Source organism: Aethalodelphis obliquidens, unplaced genomic scaffold, assembly GCF_003676395.1.
Source record: "Aethalodelphis obliquidens isolate GAN/ISIS:26980383/991018 unplaced genomic scaffold, ASM367639v1 scaffold8, whole genome shotgun sequence".
NCBI lineage: Eukaryota > Metazoa > Chordata > Mammalia > Artiodactyla > Delphinidae > Aethalodelphis > Aethalodelphis obliquidens.
Window position 1 is genome coordinate 13,377,367 of NW_020837952.1, and position 15,093 is coordinate 13,392,459.

Here is a 15,093-nt window from a genome sequence, read left to right on the forward strand (position 1 = left end):
TTTCTCTTGTAGTTGAATAAAAAGCCCTTTTTTAATGAGTGGGAAGGTCTAGCTCTCTTCTTGATGTTTTGAGTTTATGATGTTATTGTTCATGTTCATGTACTGAGTGTCGAAAGTGTATGAGCCCCATGCTGGCTGCAGGCAGGGAAGGGGAGAGATCCAACAATGAAGAAGTCTTAGTCCTGGTGCTCAAAGCAGTTTATGATCTATTGAGAAGCCTATAAACAGTTCAAGGGCATGGATGAATCAGACGTGGGGGTGGGACAAGTGTGGCATCTGAAATACAGGTTTTAATGTGGGTACCATTTAAAAATGTCCAGTCAGCAAGATCCCAACCTGATACTCTTTGTGTCATAGATGCAATTAAAAAATTTTACTGGGCTTCCCTGGTGGCGCAGTGGTTGAGAGTCCGCCTGCTGATGCAGGGGACATGGGTTCATGCCCCAGTCCGGGAAGATCCCACATGCCGTGGAGTGGCTGGGCCCGTGAGCCATGGCCGCTGAGCCTGCGCGTCCGGAGCCTGTGCTCCGCAACGGGAGAGGCCACAGCAGTGAGAGGCCTGCGTACCGCAAAAAAAAAAAAAAAAAATTTACTGAGTCCCTACTGTATTTCAGGCCCTGTGAAAGAAAATTATTCTGTATTTTCCTAAAATACACTGTGGTACTTAGTTTTCAAGTATTAGGAAGGTTTAAAGTTTAGAGAGACCAGGGTTAACTTTATTTAGCCATAATCTATTCCCTCCTTAGGAGCTGGTGTATCTGATTGATGCTGGTGTTAGGCCAGAGTGACATACTGCCAAGTGACACTCTGTGGTAAGGTGGTACTGAAGATGGTGGTAATTCAAGGTGCCAGCGCTGCTATTTTAAGTACATGAATATATAATAGGCCACACTTGTATTGTTTCTCGAAGAGAAGGAGTACATCGGAAGTATATTTATTAAAAGCATCTGCTTTGTTAGGAGTTTTTCTCTAGTACCAAAACTTTAAGTTGACTTGCAAAAACTAGAATACATATATGACCAGTTTTAAGACTACACTGGTGAATTCCTGTATCTATAGAGGTAAAGGTAAAAGTGGACGTAAGTCACCCGATATACTACCCTTTGAAATGCTGAGGCCTGTATTGGCTGACATACCATAAAATTTCTCTTACCTCCAAGTATCTGTCACCCGTATAATTCAGGAGACATGCATTTTCCTTTTAATGTAGTTCCCAAGATGATTTGCAGTTCCTTTCTAACATGTGTCCTGGACTCTCAGACAATGAGAATAATAATATAATGTAAGATTTTTAGTAAATACATAAAAATTCAGTTTGTTCAGAATTCTTTTTTTTTGCGATACGCGGGCCTCTCACTGTTGTGGCCTCTCCCGTTGCGGAGCAAAGGCTCCGCGGCCATGGCTCACGGGCCCAGCCGTTCCGCGGCATGTGGGATCTTCCCGGACCGGAGCACAAACCCGCGTACCCTGCATCGGCAGGCGGACTCTCAACCACTGCGCCACCAGGGAAGCCCCAGAATTCTCTTTTTAAGTAAAGAAAGTATAATGGTACATTTAAAAAAATATCCTTAATGAGGATTGAAGCCAACTGGATCTCTTCTGCTTAAACTTCAGTTTACCTGAAACTATAACAATCCAAACTGTATTCTCCCAGCATTATAGTTGGTCAGGATTTGTATTGGATTGAGGAAATCTTACAGAGTAAGAGACCTGAATATCAGTTCAGTTGCTTTCAGAGAATCATAGTGTTGGAAGCTGTTTTACTGATACTGATGCTTGAACCTCACCTCGTTTTAAATGCCCTTTCACAGCACTCCTGACTGCTGGGCTTGCAGTCTTTGCCTGAGAACTCCAAAGAAAGGACATTTATGATCTCCTGAGGCCCTTTTACGACAGTTATAGTGTCCTTAAATTTTGATGTCTGCCTCTCTATAACCCCATTTAGCAGTTCTGGTTTTGCACTTTGGAGTGAACATGAAGCTAACCTCAGTTTTCCTCCCATTGAGTGAGGGTACCAGGGTAAGAAGGCAAAAGAGGAGCATCTGGTGAGGACCTGGGACCTCAGAGGACCCAGGACCTGGGTGTTCTGGCCGGGCAGACTTTCCCTGTGGGTCGGGTCCTGATCCTGTGCTGGGCGGCAGACTTCTGGATAGACCGCGAGCGGGGCCATTTTAACCTTTATCTTGTACGATTATCAACAAACACTAAGGAGGACACCCCAGTGCACATGTATTGAGTGCCTGCTTTGTACCACTACTGTGTTAGAATCTTGACTTTCATTATGCCACCTAATTCTCACAAGTACTCAGGTAAGTATTGTTAATTCTCAAGATGAGGAAACCGAAGCGCAGAAATTTTAAGTAACTTGCCCAAGGGCATAGAGCTAGTAAGTATGGACGTTGGCATTCTAATCTTGGTCTCCCCGCCACGTGGGCAGGCCCTTTCTGCTACACCACATTGCCTCCTGAGGCCTTATCAGGTGCATCTTTTACGAGCTCCCTCATCAGTTCACATGTTCTACACTCTTCTCTTCTGAATGAATACATCTGGGAGATCTAAGGCTCCCAGGCCAGCCAAGCCAACATTCATGTTAATTCAAATCTCTCTCCTCTTCCTGATACCTCTCTGGTCTTACCATCAAAGTTAAGCATATTATTTTCAAAGGTATCACCTTTTTTTCTCACTAGGAGTATATGTTCCTAAGCCAAACTGATCTGCATCAATAGGTATGAGAAACCTCTCCTTTCATATCCCTCAACTGGGTCAAAAAGGATCTCAGATGGCTTAATATAAAGGTTGGGAAATCTTAGCTAAATAGTCATTTGTGACCAGGTTGAACAATGATTTCATCTTCTAAAGTGATGGGTCTCACAAAGTGAGAGAGAGGCATGGACATATATACACTACCAAACGTAAGGTAGATAGCTAGTGGGAAGCAGCTGCATAGCACAGGGAGATCAGCTCGGTGCTTTGTGACCGCCTGGAGGGGTAGGATAGGGAGGGTGGGAGGGAGGGAGACGCAAGAGGGAAGAGATATGGGAACATATGTATATGTATAACTGATTCACTTTGTTATAAAGCAGAAACTAACACACCATTGTAAAGCAATTATACTCCAATAAAGATGTAAAAAAAATAAACAAAAAATAAAATAAAGTGATGGGTCTCAGTCTTCCAGACTGAGATCCACTCCTGATGTGCAAATAAAGGGCTGAATATCATAATTATGAGAAGAACACAGATGAGCTTGGTCTTTGGCCTGCTTTCAGCTGAAATTTAATAGTTCAATAAAATGAAGCCCTGGGAAAACATTGGAATGTATGATACCTAGGAGAAGGTAGAGATAATGGTATCCCTCCAAGTACTTGCATAGTATTTAATTAATTAATTTTAATTGAATTATCGTTGATGTACAACGTTTATAAGTTACAGATGTACAATATAGTGGTTCACAATTTTTAAAGGTTATACTCCATTTATAATTATTGTGTTTGCTATAATCACACTCCCTGACTTCGGACTATACTATAAAGCTACAGTAAACATAACAGTATGGTGCTGGGAAAACTGGACAGCTACATGTAAAACAATGAAATTAGAACATTCTCTAACATCATGTACAAAAATAAATAAAGCCTAAATGTAAGACTGGATACCATAAATCTCCTAGGGGAAAACTTAGGTAGAACACTCTTTGACAAAAATCGTAGCAATATTTTTTTGCATAGTATTTTATTTTTATTTTTTTAAATGTTTTTATTGGAGTATAATTGCTTTACAATGATGTGTTAGTTTCTGCTTTATAACAAAGTGAATCAGTTATACATATACATATATCCCCATATCTCTTCCCTCTTGCATCTCCCTCCCTCCTACCCTCCTTATCCCACCCTTCTAGCTGGTCACAAAGCACCGAGCTGATCTCCCTATGCTATGCGACTGCTTCCCACTAGCTATCTATTTCACATTTGGTAGTGTATATATGTCCATATATACGCTACCACTCTCTCACTTTGTCCTAGTTTACCCTTCCCCCTCCCTGTGTCCTCAAGTCCATTCTCTAGTAGGTCTGCGTCTTTATTCCCATCTTGCCCCTAGGTTCTTCATGACCATTTTTTTTTCTTTTTTAGATTCCATATATATGTGTTAGCATATGGTATTTGTTTTTCTCTTTCTGACTTACTTCACTCTGTATGACAGACTCTAGGTCTATCCACCTCACTACAAATAACTCAATTTCGTTCTTTTTATGGCTGAGTAATATTTCATTGTATATATGTGCCACATCTTCTTTATCCTTTCACCGTTGATGGACACTTAGGTTGCTTCCATGTCCTGGCTATTGTAAATAGAGCTGCAATGAACATTGTTGTACATGACTCTTTTTTTTTTTTTTTTTGCGGTATGCGGGTCTCTCACTGTTGTGTTCTCTCCCCTTGAGGAGCACAGGCTCCGGATGCGCAGGCTCAGCGGCCATGGCTCACGGGCCCAGCCGCTCCACGGCATGTGGCATCCTCCCGGACCGGGGCACAAACCCGTGTCCCCTGCATCAGCAGGCAGACTCTCAACCACTGCGCTACCAGGGAAGCCCCATGACTCTTTTTGAATTATGGTTTTCTCAGGATATATGCCCAGTAGTGGGATTGCTGTGTCATATGGTAGTTCTATTTTTAGTCTTTTAAGGACCCTCCATACTGTTCTCCATAGTGACTGTATCAATTTACATTCCCACCAACAGTGTATGAGGGTTCCCTTTTCTCCACACCCTCTCCAGCATTATTGTTTGTACATTTTTTGTTGATGGCCATTCTGACTGGTGTGAGATGATGTCGCATTGTAGTTTTGATTTTGCATAGTATTTTCAATGAACCTTTCACACTGTCCTATCACTACCCACTTTGTCCCTCAGTAAACTGTAAGCTTCTTGAGGGTAGAGAACATACTGAATTCATAATTTTATTCCCCACAGGCCATAGCACAATGCCTTTCCCACAGCAGTTGAGGAATAAATGTTTATTTCACTAATGAATGAATGAATAAAAGAAGTAGGAAGATGTCTTGTATGGGCAACATAAACCTACCTTAAGTGGTGCTGAATCAGTTTCAGTTATTCTGAAGCAAGAAAATACTTCCTAGAAAATAGAAAATCTTGGGTTAGCTATGCATCTGAAGTTACATGGACCTGGATGCAGGGTTTTACGTGTATTTCCACTATGGTACTGTGAAATTCCTAGCTTCACTCCAGCTAGGAATTAAATCTTTATATTAGATAAGTTTTGAATTTGAAACTTCCTGGCCTGTAAATAAAACCGGTTATTCTTAAAATACTTCGTCCAAAATATTTGAGTGTGCTTGGGGGGAATGTTAAGAGTGGTTTCGGTTTTGAAAATATCTGATCAAAATGAATGGTCCTGAGAAAGCGTAAGCAGGGACTGTTGGGAGGTAGAAGACGGTGCTGAGTGTGATTCGGTGTTGGAATGTCAAAGCTTCTCTGTACCACGCTGGACAGAATCCTTTCTCTGTGATAAGCAAAATACAAAAGCTACACCTGATTGTCTTCAAGGATGCCTGTATTTAAGTAGAGAAATAGGTTTTTATGACTAAGAAGGGAAACCATACAAAAAGAAAACAAAATGTCCCATGTACGTCGTGTGATGTGTCAGATAATTGTAAGGTTTTTCCTTTCCCCTTGGTTTCTTCCTGCTGTCCCGCTTCTGTCTCTTTCATGAGGGAAAGTGGTTATGATGCTCGTCTCCATGAGCTCATAGTTTTGTGGGCTCCATCCTGGATAATGAGTTGAAGGAGCTGCTTATTAAGGCCCTACTCTTAAGTAGTTCTGAGGAGAGTGTTAGCTTCTTATGTGACTGATAACAGTTTACCATCCATTTAGGAGATATTACTTTTCCTATTTAGGAGTTGCTCACAGACCTTCAGAAATTGTGGGGAGAGCAGAGAGGAGAAGAGTGACTTTTATGCCACTAGACCACCACCCTTTTCATTAGCACAAGTGCCAAGACGTACCATCTCCTGCCCGATGGGAGACAGTGCTGGGCCTGATGTTCGGTGCAATCTCTTCTGATCCTTTGAGACTTGTGGGTTGGAGAACAGCTGCCAGGGGCCTCTGAAAGCCGTGAGGATGAGTTCCAGGCTCACCTCCTCAGAGCAGACCAGCTCCCTGTGTTTTCTCTCTCTTTGCTGTAGAGAGAGATTTTTCCGGAGCTTTTTCTCTCGGTAACTCACCATTGGCTCTGTTCAGTCCCTGAAGATAAACACATAGGCCCTTTGTATTTTAAGATTTTACTGTTAGGGCTTCCCTGGTGGCGCAGTGGTTGAGAGTCCGCCTGCCGATGCGGGGTACATGGGTTCGTGCCCCGGTCCGGGAAGATCCCACATGCCGCGGAGCGGCTAGGCCCGTGAGCCATGGCCGTTGAGCCTGCGCGTCCGGAGCCTGTGCTCCGCAACGGGAGAGGCCACAACAGTAAGAGGCCCGTGTACCGCAAAAAAAAAAAGAAAAAAAACCCACAACGATTTTACTGTTAAACGAAAGTAACATCATTAGGAAACCACAGGAATCCCAGACCTGATTCCCTTCTGGAAGCCCCATGGGACATAGCTTTTATTTATGCTCGACTTGCTTTTTCTTCTGGCTTGTCCCCTTTCTCCATTAAAGGAATAGTTTGCTCTCAAGGAAGCCTCACTGCCAGCACATAAGCCTGAAGATGCAGGGGTAGCTGAATGACCCCTACTTCCTTGTTTTGGCCTGGGAGGTTAGATCTCTGGGGATGTACCATGGGTATTGGACTCTCTGAGACATTCAGAGTATTTCCTCAAAGCACTCATTTTCTTTAGCAAGCCAGTAACAGATTCTCATCCGATGTGAAGTTTTCCTTTTCCCAAACTCAGCTTAAATCATAACTACTCTGGACCATGCCAAGGTACGATTTGCCCAAATGTGAATTCATTGATATTATTTGATTAGTAAAAATCACTCAGTGAAGAGTGATGATAAGTTGGCTTTGGCTGGAAATCTCACCAGCTGAGATCCTCAGGCAGAGCTCATGCTGGCATTGTTTCCTCTGCAGGTTGACTTCAGATGACTTCTTTTGCGTTTGGAAAACAATATTCCAGACACGAATAAGAAACTATGAGTCATACAATAAATATAATGCTAGGCTTGTGCCATGGCTGTTTTTAGAGCATTGTATTTTAGTGCTTAATTATCTGTTTGCTACGAAAGTTGGCAGTCTTGTCTTTCCTCTCCAATGTAAACAAAATAATATTATTTAATTCCTTCATTATGTATTGCTTTAATAGTAGAAACTTAAATTTTTTTGTGTGAGTTTCAACTTCTGTGTAGTTTAGCATGGGAAGTTTTCAAGAAAGCATATTTTTTTTAAGTCAGTTTTTCCTTGTAATAAATCTGAGTGAAAGAGAATTTTTATCTTGAAAGTAAACAAGCCCCTGTCACTAATAGTAAGAAAAATGCTGTAACTGAAGAATTTCAGAGACAGGCCTTTTTGTCAGCCGTGACACATCTGGGTGGGTTGGCAATCTAGGGTCTACGCTTCAGCTTTGGCAGCCCAGAAATTTGATTTCTTCAGCTCACTGAGAGTTGAGCAAACTCAGGGATATTGACCGCTGTTAACTGATCAGCGTGTCCTCTCCTCAGCGGCAAAGTCTCTATGGGAAGCCAAATGACAATCAAAAGTTTGCTTGGTGAGCAGGGAGTCCGAGCCAAAGGGTGTGGGATGGTCTGAGTGGTGGATGTCAGCCAGGCCTGTACGTCCTCCTTTCTACCCCAGAGGCAGTGTTGTAAAGCAGAGCCCATTGCTCTCCTCTTGGCCGGCGAGGCTGTCTTTCCTGCTGGCCCACTGCTGAAACTGAGCATGAACAGCCTTTTTTGTTAAAAGAGAACATGAACCCTCTATGGTTTGAGAAGGTGAGAGCTCTGGAAGACGATACTGTGCATGCACTTACCACCTTGGTCTGGATTTTCCCTCTCCTTCCAGTTTTCTTCCTTTAACTATGGGTGCTCATCACCATCTTCACCCAGGGGTCTGTGTTGCCCTCTAAAAAACTGTCCAAAGCCAAACAACAGATATCTTTCAGTTATCGTTCTCAGGCCAGAGCAGTCAAGGGACATCTTAATAAAATTAAGAGAAAGCTGAAGGAGAACAAACATGTACGGAAACTATAAGCATCGGGCTGAATAAGTGTAGATTTCTGTACCTGAGATTGGTGTGAAATGTTGGGAAATCTAAGCTAAACAGTTCATCACAACCAGGCTCAATAATGACTTTATCTTCTAAAGTGATGAGGCAGGCTACTGCCTGTTTCCAGGCATCTTTATCTCAGTCAGGTGGGCATAACTGAATAGCTTCTATATCCCTATCAGCTGGCTTTGCTTTTGCAGATGACCAATGTCATTTTAACAGATTTTTATATGTGAAATGTATATTTCATGCTTAGTGTTATATCATTTCTGACATTGTCCTCAAATTCTGAGGGCAATTCACAAAGTCCAGAATGTGCTGATTACAAAATAAGTGTGCCAGAGTTGTGTGAAGGACTTCTTTTTTAGTTCTTTCAGAATATCATAAGAAATGCATTTTTTAAAAAGTTAATACTTTCAATCAATATCAGCCATTGTTTTTTTAAAATTTATTTATTTATATGTAAGTATAGTTGATTTACAATGTTGCATTAGTTTCTGGTGTACAACAAAGTAATTCAGTTATAAATATATATATATAAAATATTCTTTTTCATATTCTTTTCTATTATGGTTTATTACAGGATATTGATTATAGTTCCCTGTGCTATACAGTAGGACCTTATTGTTTATCTGTTTTATATGTAATAGTTTGTGTCTGCTAATCCCAAACTCCTAATTTATCCCTCTCCCACCTCCTTTTCCCTTTGGTAACCATAAGTTTGTTTTCTTCCTTTTCCCTCTGGTAACCATAAGTTTGTTTTCTATGTCTGTGAGTCTGTTTCATAAATAAGTTCATAAGTTCATTTGTGTCATGTTTTAGATTCCACATATAAATGATATCATATGATATTTGTCTTTCTCTTTCTGACTTATTTCACTTAGTATGATAGTCTGTAGGTCCATCCATGTTGCTGCAAATGGCAAAAATTTCTTTCTTTTTTATGGATGAATATTCCATTGTATATATGTCACATCTTTATCCATTCATCTGTCGATTAGCAGTCATTGTTTTTGATGCTCAAAGTGTTCCATCTTTGGCCAATAGTATCCTATTTGTGTGGCTCTCATGTCTTTTTTTTTTTTTTTTTTTTTTTTTTTGGTACGCGGGCCTCTCACTGTTATGGCCTCTCCCGTTGCAGAGCACAGGCTCTGGACGCGCAGGCTCAGCGGCCATGGCTCACGGGCCCAGCCGCTCCGCGGCATGTGGGATCTTCCCGGACCGGGGCATGAACCCGTGTCCCCTGAATCGGCAGGCGGACTCTCAACCACTGAGCCACCAGGGAAGCCCCTCTCATGTCTTTTTGACATGACCCCATTAGTCTTGGAGCACATCCTTCCTTCCTGAATTCATCAATATATTTCAGGCTCATCTTGTACTTTTTCTGGCCCAGAACTGGAATCAGTTGCACCTCAAAGGAGCCCTGGTTCCTTTTAGTGGGGAACGGTTTTTAGAGACCACATCCTGAGTGCTGGGGGTGTTCACTGCTGCTGGGTTGTCCTTAGTTCTAAACCTATTCAGTGGCTTTATATGTATTTTTGAAAAGAAAAAAGATGAGTTCATACAATTATTTCCATTTAAAATATACTATTGCAGGATTAAAAAAAACTTAATTTCTTTGGTTGCACACCTGTATTTTCTGTTACACTGAACATCTTGGTTTCTTTTGACCTTAACATGTTTATTTATTTTTTCATTAAGAAAACATGTAGACTTTAATATTCGAGTAAGAAATTCACAGAAAATATCATATAACTGCTTAGTTAACATACCAAAAAAAGTTCAACTGCACTACTAATAAAAAATGCCAATAAAAACAACAAAATGACAGTTCTCTTTATCAAAGCAGCAAGTGTTTAAATGATAATACTGAGAGCTGTTGAAGATGGAGGATGAAAATGTGTCAATCAGAGACTAAACTGGTATAATCCTTTAAGATTTAATTTAGCAATATATGTCATATAGATGATTATGCCTTTAGATCAAATAACCCCACTGTGGAAATTCATTTTAGGTGTTCAAAAATCTAGTAAAGCTTAGTCAACAAAGATATCCATCACAACATTACTTAGTGAAACATTTAAAATCACCCCAAATTAGCAGACTGATTATGATGTTAACATAATTATTTATTTAGGTTATCCTATAGTGTACATAAGAATTAAGAAATAACACCAATATTATTAATAACAGTAATGCTACTGAATGACATTTAAGATTTCTTTGCAGCTCTTTTTGCCCTTGGAGTCTATACCACCATTGATACACAGGCATAACACTACACTCTAAAACAACTTACTCATCTTTTCTGTGTTCTTATGCCATCAACAGGATTTCTAGTTAGGTTCATTTGTTTCCATTCATTTTCAAATTTTAGGGTTTTCTTTTTGCTTGAATTATTAATATTATTAATATAAGATGTTATTCCAGAGTCAAAACTACATAAGGCACATCTAGAGAAATCTGTTTTCTATTCCTCTCTGTTCTACACTGTTCCCTTCCACATAAATACTTTTTAGTTGTTTTTAATCCATCTGGTGTTCCTTCTCTAAATATTAGCATATACAAATATCTTTGTATTTCCCTCCATATGCTTTCCTTTCTTATGACTTATTCATCTTTATGATTAATATCCACTGGTGAATGTCATAATGTAGTTTAAGAATGATTTAAAAAAAATTAATTATCACTAACCATTCTGCCTACTGAAGTCTCTGGCTGGAGAGATGGGGGAAGCACTTAAAAAAAAAAAACCCTGTTTTTAATGGAACACTTTTATCTTGAAGTCTACTCTTCCAAAAGAAACAACCATTATTATAATAATTATATTATAGATTTAATTAATGTACAAAGTATATATTAATAGTAATATATAATAATAATTTTAACGTGCTTCCTATGCCTCTCTAAGATGCCAAGAAAAAGAGTTTAACACAATTTGGGATGAAGCTGGTGCTTCACCTTCCACCAACGTTCCCGCCGCGCTGCTACATTCTTCCTGCGGTCTGTTGACTGACTCTTGCAAGACTGCTCCGATGAGGTGGGCACTTGCATCTCGCTGGCGTTCTGCACCTGAGACTCGCTCCCTTGGGTGCTCCCTCCTGCACCTCCCAGATCTTGGGAGAGGCACGGAAATCTGTCACTGCTTCTGGTCCCCGGGCGCAGTTGCTCAGCCCCCCGCTCCTGGGCTCCGGGTCTCTGCGGCTGCCCGGTGCAGGTGCCGCGAGCTGGCGGGGCGCTCGGGAGCTAAGGCAGCCCCGCCTGCGCACGGTGATGCCGGGATTGGGGGCGGGAGCGTTGCCTCCGTCTCCGCGCGCTCGCTCGCTCGCTCCCGCCCTCCTCCCCGCCCCAAGTCCTCTCCTGCCTCAGCCTTGCAGGCTCCGCACTGCAGATCCCTGCCGGCCGCCCCGCGCTTGGCGGCTCCCGCGGTGCTCCGCAGGGTCCCTTGACCCCCGAGCACTTTTGCTGCTTTCGAGAGACCCTTGACTAACCGGTCTTGCCGAGCCCCACGCGTGCGAAGCCGCTGCGCCGGCGGGACAGCGAGGACCCAGGCGGACGGCGGCCGCACGGGAGCTCAGGGCGCTCTCGGATGCGGCAGGACAAGCTGACCGGCTCCCTTAGGCGCGGAGGGAGATGCCTGAAACGGCAGGGCGGCGGCGGCGGCAGCGGCGGCGGCAGCGGTGGCGGCGGCGTGGGCACCATCCTGAGCAATGTGCTCAAGAAACGCAGCTGCATTTCCCGGACCGCGCCCCGGCTGCTCTGCACTCTGGAGCCGGGTGAGGACCCGGGGAGGCAGATGGGGCACTGGAAAGTAGCGTGGCGCCCCCGGAGCTGGTGCCTCTGCCTCAGCCGAACTCCGCGTAGGCCAGGGAACAGCCGCCGGCCGCCCGGTGCTGGGTACCGCGGCTGGGCACAGGCGGGGCTGGGTCGGCCTGGGAGGGAAGAGCGCGGACCGAGGCCTGGGCGGGGGCAGCGGCCTCCCACGGCGCGGAGGACCGGCTGTTCCCGCCGGCTGCCCGTGCGCCCCCATCCCACCGCCTGTGTGCGGTCCAGCCCTGCTTGTGCCGGGAGCTGCTGGCGAGCGATGCGCTCGGTTTTCTCTGAGTGATGGGAAAGTGTTGGCGGCTACCCGGGCTATCAGAGGCCGAGCAACCAGTTGTGCTTCGGACGCACAAGAAGCCACACCTTGAAAGAGGTGTGTGAGGCAGGAGAAAGGCACAGGTCTGATGCTTGTTGTCAGAGGAGGAGGCAGTGACCGCGAAGGAAAAAATCGGGTGCATTTTCTTGAGGGTCCCTGCTTCGTGAGTGCCGGGATCGTCTCACCTGGAGCCTCTAATTTGTGTGTCCGGGTGGAGAGCGGGCAGGAAACACTCCTGCAAAGTAGAGATTCTTTCTATAGGTAAAGACTGAGAGTTCTCCTGGCTGTGCTAGGCTAGGCCCTTTCTGCTGTCAGCCTATGTTTACACATCCCTGCTTCGCCAGGCTGCATAACTCCGCGCTTGCTCCACCACCCGGCATCCCTCCGCAGGGTTTTATGAGGCCGGCCCTGGCGCGCGGGCCCCTGGACATAAGGCTTTCTGGCTAGGGGTGGCCGCAGAGGGAGCCGGCTGTACTCGTACCCGTGCGTAGCGCACACTTGTCCCTGGAGTGGCACCAGCTGGCTTCCAGGTGGGTTTGTCCTCCCCAAACCCCACCCCATCCCGCCTCCCAGTGCCTTTGGGGACCTGCTGTCCTGAGGCTGCAGGGGAGAATCTGTCGAGGCACTGAGCCTCAAAGGGTGGAACACGTCGCTGCCTTTCCGAACCTCGTGGTTTCTTTGTTTTTCTCCCCAAGGAAGTGTCTAGTTGCAGAGACTGTAGTAGTTATTCACCGTCTTCCTTTAGCCTTAAAAAAAGAAACCTCCTTCTCACGTTAAAAGTGTTTTGTATTTCTGAATCCGGAACAGCCAGTGATTACCAGATGAAACATAAACCTTCTCCCCTCCCTTATTCAATTAGAAGAAAATAGGTGGAAATGACCTGATTTCAGCTTTTGCCTGCAGGCAGCGAATGATCAATTCCAGTTAAATCCTGTGACTCATTTTTGATAGTGAGAAAATAGTTGTGATTTTGACTAACCCCAGCCGGGTTTCAGCTCGGCAAGGCGATCGGCATCGTGCCCAGCAGGTACTTCTGAAAAAAGTCAAGGGAGCATATTCGGTCGTACATGCAAGGAATCCGAGGCTTTTAGGTCGGTTGAAATAGGAGCGTGGGACCGAATTTCCTGGTCTTTGTTATAATAAAGCAAACGTCATGACTATACGCTCCTCCATTCAGCACCCTGTGTATGGACAGCAACCTCACAAAGAGGTCCGTTTTATCGTGTCTTAAATCATGCGCGCCAGCTGGAGGCACTCTTGTGGTCTTTGTATCATTGTGCTGCACTGAGGCAGGACTTAATTTAAACCATCTCAGAGAATTGGGAATCCGTCGGGGTACTTAATATACCTTCGAAGAAGGAAATCTTATCTATCTAGGCAGAGTATGGTTTTGGCCCTGAAGCTCTGAAGAGAATGATCAGGGCATTGGTTGGATGCCTGGGATTCTCTATCACACACAGCTTGACTTTAGAAATCTAGGACCCAACTCATGTATACACAGTATTCCTCTAGGACTCCAAGAAGGACATCTTCATACTGTCACGGGCTTGGGCAAATCAGACACATCTCTTTTCAGCTTCTTGACTCCATATATGTTTTTTAAAAGACACCCGCATAGCACAGGGAGATCAGCTCGGTGCTTTGTGACCACCTAGAGGGGTGGGATAAGGAGGGTGGGAGGGAGGGAGACACAAGAGGGAAGAGATATGAGGATATATGTATATGTATAGCTGATTCACTTTGTTATAAAGCAGAAACTAACACACCATTGTAAAGCAATTATACTCCAATAAAGATGTTAAAAAAATTGTCATGGAATTTCACCTCAATAATAAAAAAGCCCAATATGAATATAGCGTATAATCTTTATATATTCTCCTATTTACTTACTTCTATTCCATAGATTTGGGATTTGAGTCAAAGAAGTTTAAAGTTGTAGATAACTTGGAATTAGAGTTCAGTTATATTTTTAGCTTGGAGCCTATAATTAAATGTGTAAACTTATCTTCAATGAATAAGTCTATCATGACAGAATTTAAAAATACATGAAAATTGCTAAGTAGTCTTGTTAAAATGGATTATTCCACAAGTGGGAAGGCAGTGACATTATTTTTATAACTTTTGATATTTCACTGAAGTTTCCTTAATAGACTTAGTCCATGCAAGTGTCCTAGAAAGCAAATTCTGTAAGTAGAGAATTCTCTTCCTAAGTTTCATAAATATTAATTATACTGTGCTAAGTGATTTACAGTTAATTATTGCAACAACTAACTGAGATAGACGTTATCCTCATTTTAAGGATAAAGAATTGAGACTGAGACAGGTTAAATAATTTGTTTGACTCTAGGAACCAAAGGTGAATTAAAGTGTGCATGACTCCAAGCCTGTGGTGTTATTTTTTTGTTTTTGCACTACTCCAGACAGCGGTGAAACCACCATTCTATGTGATAAGCTTCATTCTGTTACCACAGGACATTTTTCTATCTTAATAATCAGTATTCTTTTTCTTTTAACAAAATTGACTACAATTTAGTAAAAATAAATGTTTTAAAAATTTTATGATGACTCAGTAGAATCAGGTTAATTTTTACTTTTATTTTTGATGTAACGTATTTTTCCCCCAAATAACAGTTATTTATGTATTTTTCTTTTAGGAGTTGACACAAAGTTGAAGTTCACTCTTGAGCCATCTTTAGGTCAAAATGGTTTTCAGCAGGTAATTTTATTTTTGGTTTTGAAAAT

General features: G+C 43.0%; 1 protein-coding gene across 2 annotated transcripts in view; it reads left to right on the top strand.

Moving 5' to 3' along the window:
- Positions 1–15,093, top strand: part of TBC1D30 (TBC1 domain family member 30) — an 87,082-nt gene that overhangs the window by 28,180 nt on the left and 43,809 nt on the right. The window contains exons 1-2 of one of the 2 annotated variants that reach the window (XM_027106916.1): positions 11,602–11,989; positions 15,006–15,067. In XM_027106916.1, coding sequence (XP_026962717.1) covers positions 11,803–11,989; positions 15,006–15,067 — 249 coding nt within the window. In that variant the 5' untranslated portion in view covers positions 11,602–11,802. Of the gene's footprint in view, positions 1–11,601; positions 11,990–15,005; positions 15,068–15,093 lie in introns of those variants that run through there. The other variant, XM_027106917.1, reaches the window with a different exon arrangement.